Raw genomic sequence first — 25,179 nt, forward strand, 5'->3', positions numbered from 1 at the left:
CCTCAGCCCGGTGCACAGCCAAAGGGGGGCGCGACCCGCGTGATCGCCCCCCCCCTTTGGCATAGGAGACTGCTCGGGCTGCTGCTTTAACAGCCTCGGACAGTGCAGCCCAGCCTCTCAGTGCAGCCCAGCACACAGCAGCATGTGCTGGGCTGCTGTGGATGGAGAGCTGTGCCGGACCCGGGTAAGTAGTACTCGCTCGTGGCTCTCCCCCCCCCTCTCGGCCCCCCTGTGTATGGGCGATCGGCTGATCGTCCGTACACACTTGCCGCTGTACAGAAATGTCTGCAGACATATCTGTTCATTGGCTGTGCAGCACAGCCAATGCGACATGACTGTGAACGACGTTGTTCACAGACATATCGTCTGTACACACTGGTCGAAGGGGCACGATATATTGGCCGATCAATTGATCAGCCAATATATCGGCCAGTGTGTACCCAGCATTAGTGAGTGAGTGAGTGAGTGAGTGAGTGAGTGAGTGAGTGAGTGAGGAAGCTTTAACAATGCTAATTTCAATGGTTTTCAGAGATTTTCAGATAAACAGTTTTTTTTCTTGTTTCTAGGTTATTACTTTGCTTTTTTACTATGCATTTAATCCATCATGCACAGTTGTTTACATAGGTTGGAAAACAATGCAAAGGTGTTCTTTTCGTATAACTGTATCCAGTGTAAAAAGCTCAGCACACTGGTGTATCACATTACAATAAAAAGAAACAACTCTGCCAGATTATATAAATATATAGCTAAAAGGCATAACAGTATGTAGAATGAAAAAGCAATGTCTGTAGAAGAAGATGCAGCAGGGCACTTAGGAGCCAACAAAGTTAAATTGTCAGAACTGGGAAACAACTTAAACGATTTTTTGGTTACACATGAAAAACCGTTTGCAGTTTACATTATGTACTAATGTAGCTATTGCTCTGTTTGTAGTCAAATATTTGTTTTCTTTAAATATGAGCATTTGAGATTTAAAGGTTTCACATAATACATTTAATACTTTTCAGTGCTGTCAGCAATTAGCAGTAAAACACTGTACATAACAATTCTGATGATGCTGTAGGACTGTAACCTCCTATTACACTTGTCACTTCCTATCTCCATCCTTGTGAGATTTTCAATTAACCTCTAGGAACAAACTGACAAGGTTGGTAAGAATCACCAATTATTATGCAGCTATTAGTAAACGCAGAAGCATAACCATCATGTCCATGTTTGTGTAATTAAATTACTGCAGAACAGCATTACATAATTCATGTGATTTCACCATTTCACTCATTTTGCAGACTTCAAATGTACCACAACTCCTGCCAGTGTTCATCCCACATAAATGTGGCCACCTTACTACAGTATTGGCACACTCACTGGGGAGGGGGGCACAGATAAGTGGCATTATCTCACCAGGTCATCAGTTACCTTATTAGTTCCACTGTCTCCGAATACATTGTATAGGGGGATTTAGACTCCATGGGTCCATGCTCCATAGCATTTCCACACTCAATAAATGAAAGTGCTGCTTCTGTATAGTTCAGCACCTTCTCACATTTGTTCACCTTGTAAAGGAAGCAAATAATACTATATAACCATATTACAGGCACAGGCTGCAATAATAAATGAAGTTTGGAAATTGCAGTACAAGCAGTAACATTAGACAGGTGCTGTGTGCTTTTAGTTTCATTATTAAACAATCAGTTTCAGTACAGTAAAACAATATTAACATACAAAATGAAATATCATATTCAGGGAAATAGATAGATAGTTAGGGGTAAATTAACTAAAGTGAGGGTTTTTAGGAGCGGAGATGTTGCCCATAGCAACCAATCAGATTCTAGCTGTTAGCTTCTAGAAGGTGTTAGTTACAGTGCATCCGGAAAGTATTCACAACGCTTCACTTTTTCCACATTTTGTTATGTTACAGCCTTATTCCAAAATGGAATAAATTCATTTTGTCCTCAAAATTCTATACACAATACCCCATAATGACAACGTGTAAAAAGTTTTTTTGAGATTTTTGCAAATTTAATAAAAAAAAACAACTAAGAAATCACATGTACATAAGTATTCACGACCTTTGCCATGAAGCTCAGGTGCATCTTGTTTCCACTGATCATCCTTGAGATGTTCCTACAGCTTAATTGGAGTCCACCTGTGGTAAATTCAGTTGATTGAACATGATTTTGAAAGGTATACACCTGTCTCTATAAGGTCCCACACTTGACAGTGCATGTCAGAGCACAAACCAAGCATGAAGTCCAAGGAATTGTCTGTAGACCTCCGAAACAGGATTTTCTCGTGGCACAAATCTGGGGAAGGGTACAGAAAAATATCTGCTGCTTTGAAGGTCCCAATGAGCACAGTGGCCTCCATCATCCGTAAATGGAAGAAGTTCGGAGCCACCAGGACTCTTCCTAGAGTTGGCCGGCCATCTAAACTGAGCGATCAGGGGAGAAGAGCCCTAGTCAGGGAGGTGACCAAGAACCCAATGGTCACTCTGTCAGAGCTACAGCATTCCTCTGTGGAGAAAGGAGAACCTTCCAGAAGGACAACCGTCTCTGCAGCAATCCACCAATCAGGCCTATATTTTAGAGTGGCCAGACGGAAGCCACTCCTTAGTAAAAAGCACATGGCAGCCCTGAAGGACTCTCAGACCATGAGAGACAAAGATTGAAATCTTTTTTGTGAATGCCAGGCGTTATGTTTGGAGGAAACCAGGCACCGCTCATCACCAGGCCAATTCCATCCCTACAGTGAAGCACGGTGGTGGCATCATCATGCTGTGGGGATGTTTTTCAGCGGCAGGAACTGGGAGACTCGTCAGGATAGAGGGAAAGATGAATGCAGCAGTGTATAGAGACATCCTGGATGAAAACCTGCTCCAGAGCGCTCTTGACCTCAGACTGGGGCGACGGTTCATCTTTCAACAGGACAACGACCTAAGCACACAGCCAAGATATCAAAGAGTGGCTTCAGGACAACTCTGTGAAAGTCCTTGAGTGGCCCAGCCAGAGCACAGACTTGAATCCAATTGAACATCTCTGGATAGATCTGAAAATGGCTGTGCACCGACGCTTCCAATCCAACCTGACAGAGCTTGAGAGGTGCTGCAAAGAGGAATGGGCAAAACTGCCCAAAGATAGGTGTGCCAAGCTTGAGGCATCATATTCAAAAAGATTTAAGGCTGTAATTGCTGCCAAAGGTGCATCAACAAAGTATTGAGCAAAGGTTGTGAATACTTATGTACATGTGATTTCTTGTTTTTTTTTTTTGTTTTTTTTTAATTAAATTTGCAAAAATCTCAAAAAAACTTTTTGCACGTTGTCATTGTATTGTGTGTAGAGTTTTGAGGACAAAAATTAATTTATTCCATTTTGGAATAAGGTTGTAACATAACAAAATGTGGAAAAAGTTAAGCGTTGTGAATACTTTCCAGATGCACTGTAAATGTTAAGTACAATCTGATTGGTTGCTATGGGCAACATCACCACTTCACTCTCACTTTAGTAAATTTACAGTACTCCTTAGTGTTAAGTGAATTCTGAGAGAGGTGGCTATTGTTCCATATTGCAAACATGTGAATAGTGCTTAAATATTTAAAGAGCTAAAATACAAATGTACAAATAGGGATTAACATTTTCACAAACAGATACGATTAAGTGGCAAACTGACTATTTGTAAGTAAGCACTGAAAATGACATAACAAAAATTATTAATTATTTCCAACTGAGTCTGAGTGCTCATAAAATGTCATAAACGCATCTAGCTCCTAACATGGATTTTGGCAGATTTGTCCACCCTTTTAAATATTCCTCACAGACAACTGTATAATAAATGAGCAGCAGCCAATATTTTATTTACTGACACAGGACTACATATTCATGTATCTAAAAAGTGAAAAGAGTAATATCTAGGGTGAAATATGGTGTCTCATGAACAGAACATAAGTGGCTCTAAAACCACACTGTATGCAGACCCACAAGATTAGTATTGTCTGAGGTTGCTATATTGTTACTGATCTTTATTTTGTTCTTACCAGTTGGCTAATATCTGACCATTTTTTTTACTGTCAGGAAAATGTATGGATGGTTGTCAACATGCTAGGGGCATAATTGTATGCTTTTATTCTGCTTTTCCCATCACGTTGATAAATACGTCTGTTTGTCTCTAGATGGCAGCAGAGTTTTATTTTAGGCTACCTTAGTACAGCATCAATAACTTACATGCCAACCTAGCACCAACCTAGCACCTCTTCACAGTGTGAAAGGAACAGATGTACTAAGCTCTGGAAAGTGATAAATTGGAGAGTGATAAACTACCAACCAATCAGCTCCTGTAATTTTTCAAGTACAGCCTTTAAGATGATAGTTAGGAGCTGAGTGGCTGGAACTTTATCACTTTCCAATTTATCACTTATCAGAGCTTAGTACATCTCTCCCTATAGTATCTTGTTTATGCTTTTATCACTTTTGTAAAGTTTGCAATTACCTGGTCTAAAGTAGGGATTTGCGCCGAACCCCATGTTTTGGTTTTGGATCTGTATCTCCTTCGAGGTTTTGGATCTGGATTTGGTTTTAGATCTGTATTTTCTTTTAAAAATTTATAAAAACTGCTAAAATCACATACTTTGGACTTTCTTATGTTCCTACATTATTATTAACCTCTATAACATTAATTTCCACTAATTTCCAGTAAATTTTGACCATTTCACAGCTCACAATATTGTTTTCATCCAGTTTAGGCCCAAAAGTTGCACCGAGCGAGCTGGCTGACTAAGCTAACGGCAGCAGTGGGCTGCCCCCCAACATAGCACATAAGGAAACATATGTTTCATTAATCAAGAGGCCCGAGGGAGATGGAGGATGTATGTAGTTAAAGGCAGGGAAAGAAAGGTTTGATTCATACTAAATTTAATTTCATTTTTTTATTCCGAAGTAAATTTATGAGGGAGGAGGAGAGAGCATGGGTGAACAATATGTCCCATGTTTTGCCCACAAAATCAACTTGGAGGTTCAGAATATTTTTTAAACTTAAAGGAACATGCAGGAAATGCTTTCTATGGCTATAAACATTTCTGGACATTTTTGGCATTCAGCAACTGCATGTCAAAGATTGCAGCAGCTGTGGCAGTTCAACTTCCAACATGGCATATCAAGAAACAAATGTTTTTATTATTCAAGAGGCCTGAGGGAGTTTGATTAGTAGTAAATTTAATAAAAAATTTTTATTCCGAAGAAAATTTATGAGGGAGGAGGGGAGGCATTTACAAACTATATTTTTACTCATTCACATCAGTCCTTGCCTCAGTGAAGCTTTTCAGTGGTTCTGAATTTTTTTTTTAAAGTATCAAAGGGGCATGCAGGTGATGATGTCTGTCGCAGCACACAAAAAGGAAGCTCTGAACAGTAAGGGGGCAGAAGGATTTTAAAGTCTGGTACTAAACATCTCTTATCATTGTGCTTCTGGGATTATGTATGGGAAGGGGGAGGAGGGAGAACATCTCCAGATACCATCACAAAATAGCCTCTCCATTTGGTGTTTGACCAAACATGGCTGTTATGATCAAGGAAAGCCAAGCCCACCAGGTTGGTAGCTAAAAATCAAGGCTAAAAATGGCAAAAGAGTATTTTGCAAGTATGCCTATTTGTGATTTAGTTGAAATAAATACAGTATGAAACTGAAACAAAAAAAAGGAAGCATCAGAGCAGCGGCACAAAAGCACGGCAGTTTAAAAAAATATAGGACATCTATGAAACATTGTCCTTGGGCCCTTTCACCCACCCTTATGTTGTATATAGTAAACAGGACATGCACAGTTTAACAAACCAATCACTTCAGCAACAGGGACTGCCAATTGTTGCTGAAGCGATTGGTTTGTTTGGGCCCCCACAAAACAAGCTACCGACGGGCAGCTGACATTGCTGGCATTGATCTCTCCATGCACAAACTGGCATTACAGCGGCAAGATGTCGCCATCATCATTCCTCACCCTCATTAGTGTGTACATCATTTTCACACAATATTAATCGTCCCCTCTGGAATCCACCATTACAGCCTCAGGTGCCTCTGTAATTTTTGGATGTAATTGGCGGTAAAGGTTTTCCTCATGAAATTTGTAGTTCATTTTCATCAACATCATCTTTTCCACATTTTGAGGAAGTAGCCTCCTACACCGATCGCTGACAAAGTTCCCGGCTGTGCTGAAAACTCTTTTTGAGTCTACAATGGAGGGTGGGCAACTCAAGTAAAGCAAAGCCAATTTGTGCAAGGGCCTCCAAATTGCCTTTTTTTCCTGCCAGTAGTGAAACGGACTGTCTGACATGCCTATTTGGATGCTATCATTAAAATAGTACTCAACCATTCTTTGAATGGTGACCATAACATTGTAGGCAATTCTTTTAGACCCGACCAGATATCAAAACTTGGTTGTGTTGACTCTGCATCACCAGTGGGTAATTTTTTTTGGGAAAGTTTAGTTTTTTCCTGGCAGCCACACCTGCTGGAGAAACTGAAGGAGGAGCCATTGCTTTATCACGTGCAGCTTGAACTGACAATTCCTTACCAACAGTTCTTTGCATCTCTTCAGATCTGTGTCTGCTGGGATGAAAGACACGACATGCTTAGTGGAATCACTTCGTTTCAGCTCCTCCTTCAGTTTATCAAGCTGCTTTTCCAACAGTCTAATTAGGCGAATTACCTGACTTAAGCTGACAGTGTCTGAACTCACTTCACAGGTGACTACTAAGGGTTTCAGCACTTTGCACAAAACAGAAAGTATTTTCCACTGAGATTGAGTAAGGTACATCCACCCTCCTCTTCCTATGTCATAGTTCCTCAATCCGTTGAAGCATGTAAAGTGTGGAGTTCCACCTTGTAACTAACTCTTGCTTCAGCTGGTGACAGGGCAAATTCAACATGTCTTGCAGGTGCTGCAATCTTCTATGTGCACCTGCTGAATGGCGAAAATGTAGAGAAATTTTGCGAGTCACAGAGAGCATCTCCTGCATGGCCCTGTCTTTTAAAAAAAAAATTGCACCACCAAGTTGATTGTGTGAGCAAAACATGGGATGTGTTGGAATTCACCATGCTATAATGCTCTCACAATATTGGTGGCATTGTCAGAAATCACAAATTCCAAGGAGAGTCCAAGTGGGGTAAGCCATTTTGCAATGACTTCCCTGAGTTTTTCTAAGAGGTTGTCAGTGGTATGCCTCTTAGTGAAACCAGTGATACACAGAGTAGCATGCGTTTGAATGAGCTGTGGTTCTTAGATGCTGCTGCTGTTGGTGGCAATATACCCACCCAGTGGGCTGTTAAAATCAAAATCATGTAATCTTGCATTTGTCCTGTTCCACTTGTCTACATATCTGTGGTTAAGTGGACAGTGGGTACAACAGCATTTTGGAGGACACTAATTATGTTCTTTTTAACGATCCTGTACAGGCTGAGAATTGCTTTTCTAGTGAAGTGGAACCTAGATGAGATTTAGTAGCGGGGATACAGGACCTCAATTAGCTGTCTAAAACCCACTGCACTAATTGGCGGATATCGGACGCACATCTAATACCAGCATAGATGTTATGGCATCAGTGATCTGCTGTGCAACTGGGTGACTGCTGTCATAATTTCTCCCCCTTGCAAAGGATTGTTTAACAGTCAATTGTTTTTTAGAACTACTACTAGTTGGTCCCCTTCTGGGATGAAGATCCACTCCCAGCAGCAGCAGACTGGATTCTTCTGAGGAATCCAGGATAGGGGAGGACTGAGGTAGCCTTATCAAATTGGATGCAGGACTACCTCCGATCATGATTGAGGATATTGCTGATGAAGGTGTTGGTGGTGAAGATGCCTGGTGCTTGGACTGCTTGTTACTTTTTTAGCCAAAGTTGCTGAATTTTGCAAACACTTTTGATGGATGCGCTGTAGATGACGTAACAGGGAGGAGGTTCCTAGATGGTTATGGTCCCTACTTCTACTTACTCTGGCATGACAACAGGTACAGATGGCTTGACAATTGTTGTCTGGATTTGGGTAGAAATTATGCCACACATAAGAAGTGGATATTTTTGTTTTATGCCCAGGCATGACAATGGGCTTTTCCTTATCATGGCAACAACTGTTTCTACTGGGTCATGATTTACACATTTCTGCTGGAGTCAGTGTACAGGTGAATATTTTAATGTTGTATTTTTATTTGTGCCATACTCCACTGGCATATTTTCTGCAGACTTCTGAGACCATGTCGCTTCAATGTATTACACATGATGAAAGGAGAGACAGTACGTCAGCAAAGGTGGGTGCGCTATTTTATAGCAACATGTATGCTGTTTATGAGTTAAATGCTGAGCTGTTGCTATAGAGTTGGTGTTTAGGGGCTATGGACAAGAAGCTGAAATGTTGGTGGGACAATTTTGCTATGGAAAATGATTTGGAAAGGCTAATAATTTCAAGAGATTTGGAAATGATAAATTTACCCTGACAGTATATTGATGTATATGATTGTATGCAATCATGCAAGGAAAACATGCTTTGCTTTTAATGAAACTGAATTTTGGAAACTTCTGATACTGGTAACTGCTCTTAAGAGTTAAATGATTGAAGGTAAAATAGACGTATTATATGTTTTTTGTAATTATGTAAGGATATGCCTCAAGATGGCTGCCTCTAATGGTGCTGTCATTGGCAGGATGAGCAACTTGTGGCTATATTCATGCAGTGCATATCACACCACACATGTTTCAGTGGCCCGTATTTGTTCCTTGCATGATATCTCACATACTGTAACTAAGATGGCTGCCTCACCTGGTATGCTCGTAGGTGGGATGAAAAGTACTTGGATTTGCTGACTATGTAAAGTCTCTGCTATTAGATGTATTATGCTGCAACTTCACAATTTTGTGTTTTCCATCCTAAACTTTACCTATTCCACTGAGGATAACCTATCTAGCGCGCCTAAAATGGCTACCTAGCCTTGTACCCTTCATGAGTGGGATATATAACCCGTAGAAACTATTACACAAAATGGGTCCATCAACCCTGCATTATGTCCATCATACCCATTATGTTGACTGTTTTCAGTATGTTTACTTATTTATGTAATACTAAACCCCTGTGCTTTGCTGCTGTAAAGTGACTTTGAGTCCTGATGGATAAAAGCGATATATAAATAACATTTTTATTATTAGTATTATTATTTTAAGGGAATTTTTTTGAAAGTCTTGATGTCCCATCTAAATAATCTTTAAGATTAAATAATTGCAATTAAGAAAATAAATATCAATATCTGTTTGCTAATTGTTTTTATAATTAGCAGTGGAGTTGTGAATGACAAGCTTACTTTAAAAGCAGGGACTATTAAAGATCTTATCCTAATATTATCACTGCAGACTTGGAATAGTAGAGTTATTATTATTATTATTATTATATTACATTATTATGGTGATTATTGTTGTTATTTATTTAGTGCTAATCATATTACGCAGTGCTGAACAGAGATCATATAATCATTCCCCAGTCCCTGACCCAGAAAATGGACTAACAGACTAATTATGTCAGGGGTAAACTCTGTTTCCTCTAATCCTGCAAAATATCTGGATATTTTTCATAAAATTGGTTTCTGAATGTATATTAAAAAGACTGGATTCCTCTGAATATGTCAGACCATACTGTGCAAAGGGAAAAGGACACGTTATTATTATGTTAGCTGTGATAGCAGTCACTGTATCCAGGGAGTATTAGTAAGTATCACTATTCTTATTCAGTTTATTAGACTATGGTATGTTTGAGAATACATTCAGTAAGCAGCATGCCTGGGAGGCAATGCATAGTATGGCTGCTCCGAGATTATCTATTCATCTTATGGGAAAAGAGCTGCATTCAGGATAATAATCTGTTTACTGCATTACTATGTATATGGTGCAGATAGACAATCTGCTGATAACATGAAAAGGTATCTGCTGAGCTCAATGCCTTTATGGATCTTAATGCTAATAATTATAACATCAGTAAGTGGATGGTAATTCCCAGGGCCGTAACTAGGGTAGTGCGACCAGTGCCATGGCACAGGGCACCGCAGGGCAGGGGGTGCTGTTTGGACCTCTCAAATTTCCTGTTTTTTATCATTCTCACTTGTAGCTTCCTCTTCTTTTATCCCCAGCATCTCCTGGCCTCCCCTATCTCATCCCCATGAGGCCATGGCCCTTTTTCAGGTGCACTATCTTATGTCCCTATTTAATATAGGGGGCAACAATGCTCTCTGGCACAGGGCAACAAAAGTCTAGTTACGGCTCTGGTAATTCCAAACAACAGTCAGGAAATAATAAAAATGATTTGTCTAATGAGTGTCCACGTGAGCTACTCACTCCACAAACATACACTCCATACATGCCTACCCTCCCGGTTTTCGCGGGAAGCTCCCGATTTTTCGGGTAACCTCCCGCAACCCCCGAAAGGGTAGGCATTTCTCCCGCATTCTGCCCACTTCCTAGTGAAGTGGGCAGAATGAGGAGAATACCCGCGGCGATCGCGGGTCTCCATGTAGGGGGCGGGGCTTAAAACGTGATTCTACATGAATCACGTCATTTGGCCCCGCCCCCTAGGCAAATTATAGGCAATCGCGGCAATTTTACCGTGAGGGGCGGGGCTTAATTACGTGAATCATCAGGCCCCACCCCCCATTGCCTCCCTCCTGCTTCTCTTACCCGGGCTTCTCCCGGGAAGAGATCTTCAAAGGTAGGCAACTCTGATACACTCCCCTTGCATTCAGGAGGCTGCTCTCTCTTCAGATATGGCTGTTGTTCAGGCAGTCACAAGGAATCTATGGAATCTAAAATTGGGTCAAAGAAATGTCTATCTAGTGTGGTATCTTTAAATTCTATATGAAAATGTAACCAATAGAGAACTCCTAAAGTGTCTGTATATCAAGTAATAAATGAAAAAGAGCTTATCTGACTGTCTTCTCTTGTTTTTAATTCCTCTTGTATAGGAGCCTCAGTGTTCTGCGATATACAGAAATAAGAGGCTCACATACTGTAGCGTAATACTCCTACAATAAATAAAAGTGCATTCGTGCAAAAAGAACCAGGGAGATTAGATTTTCACCCAAGATAGTGAAAGCCCGGGGATCACACCACTGCTGCAAAACATAAACAATATAAGTGCCAAACCAGAAAGTGCTACACAACGCACCCAGCACAATGTGTATTCAAACTGTGCCCATGTAACAAATAATTGTGTAACAAATTTCCACACCTTGTCAGTATGTATGTTGTTTTATCAGGTACTGCTACTTGCTCCCAGGGCACCAGAACTCTCTTTTCTATTGGTCACATTTCAGATACTGTGTCATTTAAAATACTACACTAGTTGGCCATTTCTTTTACCCAATTTTCCGCTAATAATTATACGACTTATGTAATTTCCAGACTTGAGAAAAATTGCTTTTTGGATTTTAATATCTATCAGGGCCGGAACCAGGAGTATCCGCGTCCTGTGCAGACAGGGACTCCGACACCCCCTAACCCTGCCGTGCGTCCAAAAAGGGGGCCTGGCCTAATAACCATAGATCACTACCCTAAATGATGCTATTTGGGGGCGTGTCCATATGGCACACCTCCCATTTAACGTCAGGCTGGGGGCGAACACAGCACTCCTCCAGTAGCTGGATGCCCACAGCCCTCCCCCTGCACTGAATGGATGCATCTATTCCTCTTCTCCGGGGCGAACACCGCCACACAGCTGTGGCGGTGGGGGTGCCCAACCTACCGACCACTGGCGGGACACTTCGGCCCGCAGGTGGAACAGCGGGGCAGTGCCCGAGATACAGGACTGTCTCGCTGAAATCGGGATGGTTGGGAGGGGTGCTCCCTCTATGGGGTTTCGCCCCTGTACGACTACACTGGTCGAACGTGCTTCGAGCCGGCCTTGATATCTATGTTGATGGAGATTGTAATGGTTTATAGATTAATATAGATGTTCCCAATTGTTGTCCTCAAGGAATCCCAACAGATCAGTTCAGGCTTTAGAGATATCCATGGTTGAGCACAGGTGGTTAAATCAAATTGACTGAGGTACTAATAAGTCACCTGTGTTCAAGCATGGATATCTCTAAAACCTGAACTGTTGGGGTGCCTTGAGGACCGAGTTTGGAAACCTGTGGACTTATATGTGCCCCTTACACAGTACTCCCAGTATGCAATGTCCCCAGTTGTGGTCCCTCTTATGCAGGCCCATAGTAGTGCCCCTTATACAGTACCCCCAGTAGTGGTCCCCCTTATGCAGCCCCTCATTAGTTCCCCTTATTCAGTGCCCCATGTAGTGGTCCCCCCTATGAAGTGCCCCCAGTAGTGGTCCCCCTTATGCAGTGCCCCTTATATAGTGCCCCCAGTAGCAGTCCCACCAATGTAGTGCCCCCAGTAGTGGTACCCCCTTACGCAGTGCCCTTTATATAGTGCCCCCAGTAGTAGTTCCCCCTATGCAGTGCCCTTCATATAGTTCCCCCAGCAGTAGTCCCCCCCATGCAGTGCCCCCAGTAGTGGTCCCCCCTATTCAGTGCCCCTTGTAGTGGTCCTCCCTATTTAGTGCCCCAGTAGTGCTCCCCCCAGTGCAGTGCCCCTTATGCCCCTAGTAGTAAGCCCCTTATATAGTGCCCCCAGCAGTAGTACAACCCATGCAGTGACCCCAGTAGTGGTCCCCTTTATGCAGGCCCCCAGTAGTGATCCCCCCTATCCAGTGCCCTTATACAGTGCCCCCTGTAGTGATCCTCCCTATTTAGTGCCCCCAGTAGTGGTCCCCTAGTAGTAAGCTCCTCTTATGGTGTCCCCAGTAGTAGTTTCCCTTATGCCCCTAGTAGTAAGCCCCTTATATAGTGCCCCCAGTAGTAGTCTCCCCCCTAGTAGTAGTCCCCAGTAGAGGTTCCCCCTCCCGATGCAGTGCCCCCAGTAGTAGCCCCCCCCCACAGTTGTAGTGCCCCACCCCCAGTAGAGGTCCCCCCAGTAATGGTGCCCCCAGTAGTGTAGACACACAAGTAAAAAAAAAAAATTAAAATATATATATACTTACCTGAATCCACGCTCCGGCTCCAGCCACAGCTCCCATCGCCACACGTCAGGCCTCCCGGGCTGGCGCGCTCTGTATTATGACGTCCCTCCCATTACCCACTGCAGGAGCCGGAAGGCGGAGCTCATGAGTGAGCTCTAGCCCAGCTCTTGCAGTCAAAGAGAGTCTGTCTGACTCTCATTGGCTGCTGGTTAACACACACATCGCCGCCGCGCTGGCGGCGATGTGTGTGTTAAACTGCACAGCCTGAGCCAGCCTCCCACCCTCCTCCTGGCGCTATTGGGTAAGCGCTCAGGGGGAGGGAAGGGGCTCGGCTGTGCAGCACAGGACCGGTGCTGGGCGCAGGGAAGCCTAGCGCCGGTCCTGTGTAAATGTGTAGCGCTGACTGCACACACTGCGGTCTGCTCTACACTGCCTAACTAGGACGGGCCGAACCGTGGCCGGTGCCCCCCACGCGCAGGGCACGTGCCCCGCTCGCCCTGCCCTAGTTACGCCACTGAATGGGAATTATATGTATAAAGAGGTTTATATATAAAGTATATAATACTGATTTTTTTTTTACTTCATGTAAAAACAGAAGTAGATATGATGAACCATAAACATCAAGAAACCACCCTTTAAAAATGTATGTATATCTAGATTCAATAAAGATCACCAGCATATGGCATGCATTATTTCTAAACATTGGAGAAGCCTAGTTTGGATCTAGTTTTAGTGACATTATTAGCAGATAAACCTTGTTTTATCTATAATAAAGCTTCTAATCTGTTTTTGCCTTCGTCCCTGATATATACAGAGGATTAGACGTGCTCCTTGAAAAAGATGCAGATAATATAACTTGCTTTCCCACTGTTTATACCTCCCATCCCGGATCTTCTATGGTAAAGTATAGTGTTCGTTATGGAGCCAATTGCACAGTTGCCTAGCTAGGGGACAGGACCATGATGACACAATTTGTTTGTGATTATACTCCACCCAACACTGCACAATGATGCGACTCGCATCCTGATTATGTGCATTGTGTCCTTTACATTTCCCAAGAAAGAGAAGGTAGATCAGGATGGCAATTGGTACTCTCCTGGACATTCATGAAAGTGAGTGTTCCAGACATTCCAGGAAAAGTAGGCATGTGCGCGATGCAACATGTGTAAGTTTTTCTTGGAGCAGAACTTTAATCCCTCAATAATGAGAACTCCATTATAGCAAGGAGTAATATGTATTTTGAAATCAACTTAATTACATTGCACCTTTTACTTACAATATGGAATATAAAACAAGGTAGTAACTATCATGAGTTATAAAGGAATCTCAAGATGAGGGGGGGGCAGGGGTGTTTGTCTAAATAAATTTATTAGAAAAGAGTGGTATTGGATTTTTTTTATAATTGACACCATCTATCCAAAAGGCTTCAATGCTGATATGCTTTTGTGGCTTCATATAAATTATTGTTATATTTTTAGGGTGATTAGTTTATATGTGGTACGTATTGATTTTAAATAAAGTTGTACTAGAAACTGGGTTACTGAATGGGATTGTGTAAATCAGTGTCCATATTGCCTGAGGAAGTAACTAATCTTGATAACATGTACTGTAGCAGGACCCATACTGTAGCTGGTTAAACTGGTTCCAAAGAACATATCAATATGAAAATGTAATTGTGATTCATTTGACTTTTCCAAAATAATTTGCTCTATTTGAACCATCCTCTTTTTTTTGCAGTGCCCTCTGGAAATATAATATAAAGAATATAATGTTCTTCCTGATTATTAAGGGTATTCCACAATGTATATGAATATTTCATGCCAGTTTTAAAACATTTATTGTATTTAAGCTGAAAAGTATTTGTCTCTGTGAAATCATGGGGGTATATATACTAAGGAGTGACTTTTCTAAATTGCCACTTGTCGGCTGTGGGATTTAAAATGGCAAAAATATTAAAGTCAATAACATTAAACATAATAATTTTCAAGGCAATAAAAAGAAACAGCAATAATATTAAATCCTGGTTTTGAAAAGTCACCGCTTAGTAAATATACCCCTTGGTGTATAATTACAGTATCAGGATGTAAACATGTAAAAATCATTAGCTTGCACTGTCTCTATGGCTTTTATCTTTCCCAATTTTGGAGGAGGTGGCACCATCCCTCTAAGTGTCTGCTTTTGCACTCACATTTTGTGCTTTCAAAGTATGTAACACAATATAAATCTGGCTGTAAGCAAACCTCTTACACTGAGATTGCTTAATTACAAAGTTTTGAAATCATGGATACAAGCACTCAATGATACAAGCATTTCTTCATTTATCAAAGCTAGTCATGCTTGTAATAGGCTTTATAATTATGTTTGGCGGATTGTGCTGGTGATAACTTCATGCACATAAAATACTAGGAGAAAATGAATTTATACTGTATCTGGGAAGAACGTGTACTTACCATTGCATCTGCTTTATGCTTCATCTGTTTAGCTTCCTGCATAAAATAATCTGCATTGCGAGCTCTACATGATGAGAATGAGAACATATTTGTTGTCAATGCTCAGGAGTTCTTAGATATAAACGTCTTATTTACAGAGGTGTATTCTCTTTTCTCTAACTAACAGTGTTATTTATGTAATATACAGTATAATGCTATTTTGTTATTAAAGCAATATTATTAGATTACATTATTTATATTAGTATAGCCTACTATCTCCATAGCACAGCATAATGAGTTTACAAACAGACACCTCTGCTACCCATTCATCTCTTCTACTGCCAGGGCTTTTATTATAAGTTCTCAGAAAGATATGTAAGAAGGATATAATGTCCCTTATCAGACAGAGAGCAAACAATAAGACTATGGAGCTTATTCAGACCTGGTCGTTAGCTCTACGAGCTCACACCCGGGTCGATGTTGCTCCAGTGCGCATGCACTGTAGCAGACGGGGCGAGCTGTCGATGTTGAGTGACAGCTCCCTCTGTTTACTGGGCGGGCCGGGGTCGTGCCCGGCCAAACGGAGGCGTTCCTTTCGGAACGCTTGCCGTTTGGAGGCGGCCCCACTGACATCATCAGTGATGTCAGTGGGGAGCTTCCTGCTCAAACAGAGCAGGAAGCTCCCTGGGGCTTAAGGTTGACGAGACTCTACCTTAAGGTCTCGTCGTAAGCCCCGATGGTCACGATGGATGCAAGCGGCCACCCTGTTTCAGAACGACCGCTTGCATCCTACGACCGCCTCTGAATGAGGCCCTATATATCAACCAACAGATCTAAATAAAGGTAATATGGCCGATATTGTCTGTGTGTATTTTTCCAGAAAAATATTTGATTAAAAAGTTTATATTCTACATCTACAGTACTGTGTATATATACAAGGACTCATACATGTTTCAAAATAAGGAAAAACAGGGTCATTAAATGCACTAATTGTGGAGGAACTAAAAGAAAATGTAAACATTATACATATGCATCAAGGATTAAGGGCCTGATTCAGAGCCGCTCGTAAGCGGCCGCTCGTTCGTTCTGACCGATGTTCGCACATCTGCGCATGCGTACGGGTTGTAATACGCATGCGCGAACCAGTCAGTACGGCCGAAAATCGTTTGTTCGCTAAATAGCGAATGCCTGCTATTTTGAGTGACAGGAGGAGGCGTATGTGGGTGGTAACAGGGGAAGGTACTTGAAAACGGGGAGTGGAATTAAGAACGCAGGCGTGCTTAAAGGTCAAAACGGGCGTTTTAAGGGTTGTGCATAATTAAAATAACAGCGTCATCGACCACGTCACCTGGTTGTTTTATAGTCAGAACTGCTCGCAATATAGTGGTAGGAAAAACCAACCACAAGAATAGCGAGCAGTTCATACGCTGTTTGATGTACTCGATTAATCTAATAAATAGCGGACATGACGTATGGTGCGAGCTGCCAGGGGGCATCTTTTTCAAAATTACGACAGCAAGTTTTGCTCGCTCGTTCAGACTTAGAGGCGTGAACAGACCGCAAAGAGCGAACGGTTCTTTTGAATAGCCACCCCTTTTTCAAGAACGAACGACCGCAAATAGCGACCGGCTCTGAATCAGGCCCTAAGTCAGCACCTTATTCATACTTGCTTACTCTTGAAAAAGCATTTCAGGGAGATTGTGAAAGCACCACCTATGAGCGCTGTGGTAAAGTGGACGTGTACTGCTACATCTGAGAGGTGTGTCATAAACCTGAGTTACATCCAAATGTAAATGAGCCCCAAAGCAGTTACTAAGATCTATTTGTTGATGAAAACACTGATACTTTTCAGAAAATGCATGTAGCCATAGGGATTGATGTACCTTATAACCAATACAGGGAAATTATACTAATGATCCAATTTTGAATGTATATATCTCTGGTTTTTTATATATAACAGCTTCATAATGGGGGTAAAATGCAATCAGGGAGATTACTGGACTCTTCAGGGACACAGGGAGATTTGTGCTATTTCAGGGAGTCTCCCTGACAATCAGGGAGAGTTGGCAAGTATGACCTTACTACTGCTCAACTGTGACACTGGATCATTCAAAGCGGCTGGAAAGCAATCAGAGTTCTTACATGAAAGCACTAACTGTTAATGCGGCAAGAGGATACAACTTAAAAAGTGGCATAGTGTGTAACCACCACCTCAGCCTTATGAAAGTCCTTGAATGAATCTCAAGCAAGTGAAATATTACATTTCCCAGATACCCATGGGGTTGACTACAAAGGTTCTAGCACTAAATATAGATTCTCATTATTAAGACTGTGATTTAAAAGTTGAGCAACTATGTGCTATGCATTACAGGAAGGGAGGGTACTAAAGCTATATCAAGTTTGTCCCAAGAATAGTCATGGAAACCGGACTTAACTTGAGTACCAATTATGGTCACTAAGGTCCAATAGTATCTCCTGATAGCTGGGATGTATGCTTTCCTACAAGCTTCTTTTCTCCAGAAACATGCTGCAGGTTACACACACACACATATATATATATATATATATATATATATAAACGACAGGCTCAATCCACGGCACTCGACCATCTGGGGTGCCCTTGGTATGTGACCACACCATCTACATAAGTGCCGTGGATTGAGCCTGTCGTTTATTTAAATTTTGTGGTCACACTTGCTAGGGCACCCTGTTTTTCAAATGTAAGACAAACTTTTTTCTTTTTTCAGGTGCTTATTAACTTATAGACCTGGGTGTGGTCCTGTCTCTTTAAGGCAGGACCCAGTTTTCTGTTTAAAATGTATGCAAGCTTGAGGCCAAGATGGCAGATCAAGTTCATTTATCTGAGAATCAGTGTAGGGACTGGCTAGATGGGAATGACCGTGAAGCGGTGGCCAGCTTAACAAATTATTGCAATATTTTGGAACCAACATTCCCTATGTTCAAAGGAGTTGTAGTTTGAAAAGCATGTGAGTGCCGAGTTTGTATGATATTTTTTTTATATATATATATATATATATATATATATACATATATAAAGAAAACACAATCATTGATACAAAGTAGTAATACTCACATTGGGCTATCAAGCAACTCCTTAGTCCTCCTTGCTTCTCTATGCCCATTGAATACTGGAGACCAAATATCTGACTGTTGGTCCTCTTTATTACACACAGTAGTGGTACTTTCTGAGGCAATAGGAAGTGATCTCTAAATATAAACATACAGTAACATTACTCTGCTGTCATTTCAAAAACATAACTTACAGTATATCACTTTGACTTTGCCAGAAAAAAAATGACTAATATGAGTGAACATTAAAGAACACCACATTTATTTCAGCCAGAAAAAGGCATATACTGTATATAGTGTTCAATGGAAAACACTCAAGTGAATTGCTTTGCACATTAAGCCAACCCTTCCTACTAATCGCATGGTTCCATGGGCTTAGGGATGAGCTAAGATGTGTTTATACACTTCGTTTCTGTATCAGCATTTGTAGTTGTTAAGATCTTATCTAGCATATATTGTAGATGCTTAGCAACTATGCAACACACATTATTTTCATCATGTCTAAAACAGCTGCTTTATGAAGGTGCAATATTTTCATCACACAGCTAACATAGGTCAAGATCTGGGTAACTAATAATAAGACATCTGACAACACAAACTTTCTGCACTGCACTTACAGTTTCACAAAGTGCAAGGCCGTGATACATGCAACTCTAGTGGGGCGATTCAGCTGCATGCACACTGTACTTATAAACACAACTACAGTAGGCTGATTACTGCTCACATCTTTGTAGGCAGAAATCAGCCCCTGAGACATCCTGTGGAGCCACCCGAAGCTGTTCTGGCAGCACTTGCAGGTAACTGAATCAGCCCCTAATGGTAGGCTACAATTTTGCAGTAACACGTATCATAATGTTGCACAAACACACTTACTTGCAAATTGGAATCAGGACCTACAATGCAATTTACAGGCTCTATAAAAGGTCTACATGACTAGTAGTATGTCCTCAGGATTTTATTATAGATTATTATAGAAATTAAACTACCTGTCGAGCATGCGAATTATTCTCTGGCCTACAATGCCGACTGCAAGGAATATAGGATGCTACGATACTTCCTTCACTATTGCTTGAAGAGGAGAAGCCATTATTTGTACATTTCAGTTTAGGATCATCCGGAACAAAAAGTAGAGGAGATAAACATTTCTCAGTTTTTGTTAGATGCAGGTTAAAGCTGGAAAATAAAAGAAACTGCAGGTCAAGGTACTGTGGGTACAATATTCTTTATGAGTACAATTTTAAATTCTGGTAGTAGGGATACTGGGGCCCTCACCATCATGGTCACTTAGACTTCGGCTGTCCCGGCTGCTGGGGGAGTGACCACTGGCAGGGCGTGACAATACCTTACAGGCCTAAGGAGGCACAGGGATAGACCACAGCTGAAGTAAGGAGTGTTGAACAATTAATATTAAGTTGTTGTGTCTCCTACTAAGGATCTGTTTATTCTTGGTGTGATCAGCTAGTATTAGAAAGCTATGCCCTTGTACTAGAAGCAGCATAAGGATCAGATGGTGCAGAATACCTCACCATTGGAGTAGATGTACTAAGCCTTTGAGTGAGTGCGGGGTCTAATGTATTCATGTAGATCTGCGGTAAAGAATTGTTACTTATCACTATAGATTGCATCAGTTCTATGCAATCTTTAGCTTTGAGAAGTAGCAATTCATGTACACTTACCTGATATGTGATGCGGTAAATGGAGATTTGGCGATCCGGTCTTCTCTGTGCACTGTTGTCATCTGGCGACTTTGAATCTTCAATGTACCGGCATCTGTCTAGAGGGAGTTCACCTCGGTGGCAGCGGCGTGCGGGGGGGAGGCAGAGCGGAGGGGGTACTAAGCAGTAAGGAGGAGGTGACCTGGCACACGCCGGGTCTCCTTAGCAGTGGCAGGGGAAGGAACAGGGAGCAGGGGGGGGGGGGGGTGTGTGCGCGGTGGCAGTGGCCAGTCAGAACAGGAAATACATTTGCATATGTTGGGTCACTTTACTATAGCTGCGGCGGCTGGCCGGCAAGTGTAGGGACAGAACGAGGGGCACTGGGGCAGTCAGCAGGAGGTGACAAGGCATATGCATGTGCCCTGGGCTCCTCTGATTGGCTGCTGGTACAGAAGGAGGTGGAGAGACTTGGAAGAAGGCAGGGATGCAGCCGTCTTCACTGCTCTTCTACCATAACAACAATCCATTCGCCATCCTAAGATGACGAATGGATTATGCGAAGTAGAGCTTTTCTTGCTTCTATGCATTGCACTCACCATACAAAAGTATGGTGATGAGATTCATCCAAGGGATTCATGCGATTCATCTACAGAACTGGGCTTCCACTGGAGAAGTAATGAACTTCTCACTGGTAACCCGCTCTGTGAATAGCACCAAGCAGAGAAATGACCGCAAAACAGGGCTCTTCTCTGCTCTATGAATAGACCCCCATAAAGTGGAGAAAGATATAGTACCAGCCAATCAGCTCCTAACTGTCATTTTCCAGGCTGTGTTTGTAAAGTGACAGGAGCTGATTGTTTTTTTTTTTTTTTTTTTATCTCGCTCCACTTTAGATCTCTCCAAGGCTTAGTACATAGACCCCAGTATCTGTGGCATTGAGAAGTGATTCAGCAGAAACAGACCTACTGTAAACCGTAGTGCTTTTTTGCTGGTACTCAATGGTACCCTTTTTCTGGAAATAGGAAGTTCTTCTAGCATCATTACTGGTATATTTTGACATTTCTTCCAGAGACTTTTATCTTAAGACCTGCCCATTCCAGCTACTGAATCACTAAACTCACTTAGCCCAAACTTTTTTTAATCACTTAGCCCAAACTTTTTTGAATCAGCATTGTTTTCACGGCACCCCTAAGTTTAAGTTTGTTATTGAGAAATTCAGACAAAAAATAAGTAAAGTAAAATAAATAGTACTTACTTGTCATCTTTAGGTTCAGTTATGTTTTGGTGGACAGGTTTGTACTTCTGTTTGTCCACATATTTATATTACATTGGCCATAAATAATTTGATTTGGTGCTGGACCACCAACCTGAGGCACCCCTGCAAGTGCCCCAAGGCACCCAGGGTGCCACAGCGCAGTTTGGGAACCACTGACTAAACTGACTAATATTTTTTTCACAAAAATGTGGCCAAAATTGTCTATTTTAAAAAAAATATATTAAATAATGTAAATAATAGCTATTTAAACCTGATGCAGTCATTTTTGTTGTAATAAATATGCAGATTTCAAAATAAACTTATACTGAACCAAGACAATATAGTTATTATTTACATAACTTGCTGTTTTAAAAAAACATCAACATTTTGGGGACAGATTTGGAACAAATGTTATTATACACAGTTAAAAGAAAAAGTTTAATGTGTTTGTTTCTATATATATATAATTCTAGGACAAGGCAACCTCATTGATTATATCTTCATGAGGATTCCCTGGGAGTCAGTATATTGTTTTTTAAATCACTTTTTTGTATATGGCACTTTGTGCAAATGAACTTTTGTTATGTTATTTAAATGTATGAGGGCATTTTTTCTTTGGATCTACCACAAGAAGCACCTTGCACATTTTTGTATTTATTACTGATATAGATGATCAACAATAAGGACGCTGTGGAGTTTTTCTATAGAGTGCTTAATCTAGGATGCTGCTTTTTCATTAATTATCTGGAGTTTTGATATATTTATGAATTTGTCATTGTAACACCCGGGCTAGTTTGCACTCTATTTTGCTAACCATCTACCTCATCTAACCCTGGTTTTGGACTGCTGATTTTATGCCTCTCATTGACTTTCAAATGGACAGTATTATTCATTGAACTTTTTTAGGATATCTACTTTTTGCAATTTATAAGCTGCTATTTATATACTCTTGTGAACATTTCTTGATTGGGATTACTTATCCAAAATTTTGATAAATTTTTTCCTGTTGGGTAAAAAAAACTATGTAATCTTCCCAGAATTATGGTGAAAAAGGAAGGTACTCCCCGGTTACTTTGTCATTAGGGGTGATACTCAGCTTCTCCGACTCCGATGCTGATTCTGTTTTGATTAAGCATACTCTCAAAGAAACAGCTGGTGCGGATACAGTGGAAGAGATTTACCAGGCATTATTAAAATTAAAGGAAAGAGAGAGAGATTTTGTCATACACAGGATTACACTCGCGGATTACTATAGGGACCGTATGAAGGGATTCCGTATTAGAAATGTCCCTACCATAGGGAGGAACAATGCTGAGTTCTGCCGCCGATGGGTGGCGGTGCTCAACAAATGCCCCTCCGATCTAATATTGCTGGTGGTGGAGGAATCCTCTAGAGAGTTGGCCGTAATTAAAGAGAAAATTCAGGATCTGGAATCTTCTTCCAAGCAGCAGTTGCAGAACTAATACTAACACCAATTGGATGAAAAAATTGAGCCAGAGTGTGGAGACCTACAAGAGAGATTTGATAAAATTCAAAAAGAACAAGCTGACAATAGGATCAACTGGTATACGCATGGGGTACGGGTAAGCAGCCACTACACAAGCCTCGCAATCTGATGAGAAAAAAGCGAGTAATGAATATGACCACAGATATGGATACTTCACCTGTTGACACTACATCTCAAAGTGACAGTGATGCTTCCGCTCTCCCTACTTCCTCTAAGCCCCCTTTAGGGGCTACAACCCGCGCACAAAGCGCAGGAGGATTAGAACTGTCACACGTAGAGGTGGCCAGGGGAAGAGGAAAACGGGTTTACAAAAAATGGAACGAATAGTAAAGCTTTCTTCACATGTACTCACTGAAACAGAAAAGTCTCTTTTAAATAAGGGCTTATCATTTGTACCTGTGCCCAAATTTAATGCATTTGACTGGAAAGTTGACCTTTGGAAACATCAATGCAACCTTAGGTTAAAATACTTTTTTTTATAATCATCCTATTAAGAAAGATATTTCAGAACCACCACATCCGTTTAGAACGGTCTCTGCATTTGACCCTCCTAGTTCTAACGCCTCGATAAGATGCTATACAAGAATGCTGGATTCATCAGTCACTGATGATGTTAAGACAATGAAACATCAACATTACAATCTATCTGTCAGGATTCTGCCTGGGATCGGCTGTTACTTACCGCAGCACTGGCTTCCCCTCACTAGCGTGAGCAATGAGGCATTAGGTGCAGAGGTAGGTGACTTGTTGAATATTCTCCCCGGGGCCAGGTGACTGTCACGCAATCCTCCATATCGGAGTTCCTGCGGCGATGGTCATGGGCTGAATCACCTGATAGATCCTTATCCAGTGGTAGCTGTGTCAGTTCTCAGCTGACTTGCTCATCCAATGGACAGCTACCTGGGGGTATTAACAGGACTCCAGGTGAACAGGAAATTGCCTGAACAACTTCGTTAATCCCAGATGGTTGCTGTTTGCTGCTTGCTTCGGTCCAGGCTTCACATGCAATATTCCAGAGACTCTTCCAAGTGGTATTGCCTGTGTATACTCTGTACATCTCCTATGTACTGAGTTCTAGTGATTATTTACCAGTGTCATATCCTTGTGCATCAGTGTGACAGAACACCTTGCCTGTGTGCTATTTACCAGTGTCATATCTTGTGCATCACTGCGACAGAACACCTTGCCTGTGTGCTATTTACAAGTGTCAAATTTTTGTGCATCAGTGCGACAGAACACCATTGCCTGTGTGTTATTTCCAAGTGCCACCTCTTGGTGCACCCGTGCGTCAGAAGTCGTATGTTGTGTACTTTGTACTCAACTCAGTATACAGACACCAAGTCATCCAAACTGGTGCAATCACCTCTCCTTCAGTGACAACATCAATTTCCCACGTGTTAGCAGCAAATTCTCACTTCCCTCCAGTGTTAGCTGCATAACCTACTCCTCAGTGGATTCCCTTTCTCTGGTCTCTCACAGTGCCTCTTCAGGAAGCTTTTCCAGTGTGCTTCTTTGTACTATTTGCACAGAGATTATTTTACCAGTGGGCCATAGCGGTGTATCTTTCTCTATTCCCACTCACATCGGATACCTGACCATGGGGCCGCGACCTGCTTGCCGGGTGCAGCTGAAGCCCATATCCTGCTTGGAGGGGTCACTGACGAACACCTCCCGGTAGGTTAGACTCCACACCCTTGGTCATGTCTCGCCAACATTCAATGCTTGTGGATGGGGAAAACGAACATCCAGGCCCCTCGCCCCTGATTCCTTCCATAACCCGGGACCACAACTTTCAGCCCCTAAGTAGGGGACTCCACGACATCAAGCGTGACACTATCTATGGAAGAATTTAAAGCATTAAAAAACCTAAGCTCCTGTGATTCCCTTGTTATATGTTCAGCAGACAAGAGGGGGGCGAATGTCCTTCAAGACATGGATATATATAAACAAGAAGTCTATAGGCAGCTAAGGGATCCCAAGGTCTACAAAAAATTACAAGGGGATCCAACGATCTCCTTTAAAAATTAAATTGATAAGATCTTAAGTGAAGCAGTGGAAAGTGGCATTATTGATACTCAGACTTAAAAAGCATTAATGGTGGTTTTCCCAAAGTTATGAGCTTATATATGTTACCAAAAATCCACAAGGACTTGGCCAATCCACTTGGCCATCCTATAATTGCAGCCCATGAATCCCTGTTTTCTATTATTT

The 25,179-nt window shown here is 41.7% G+C and overlaps 1 protein-coding gene across 1 annotated transcript in view; it reads right to left on the minus strand.

Annotated features, from left to right (window-relative positions):
- The window catches only part of AFF3 (ALF transcription elongation factor 3), a 123,595-nt gene that overhangs the window by 23,430 nt on the left and 74,986 nt on the right, over positions 1–25,179 (minus strand). The window contains exons 6-9 of the mRNA XM_088454027.1: positions 19,538–19,724; positions 18,556–18,689; positions 15,483–15,546; positions 1,417–1,553 (exon numbers count right to left, since the gene is read on the minus strand). Coding sequence (XP_088310153.1) covers positions 1,417–1,553; positions 15,483–15,546; positions 18,556–18,689; positions 19,538–19,724 — 522 coding nt within the window. The remainder of the gene's footprint in view (positions 1–1,416; positions 1,554–15,482; positions 15,547–18,555; positions 18,690–19,537; positions 19,725–25,179) is intronic.

Source organism: Taudactylus pleione, unplaced genomic scaffold, assembly GCF_031769625.1.
Source record: "Taudactylus pleione unplaced genomic scaffold, aTauple2 ptg000609l, whole genome shotgun sequence".
NCBI classification, from domain to species: domain Eukaryota; kingdom Metazoa; phylum Chordata; class Amphibia; order Anura; family Myobatrachidae; genus Taudactylus; species Taudactylus pleione.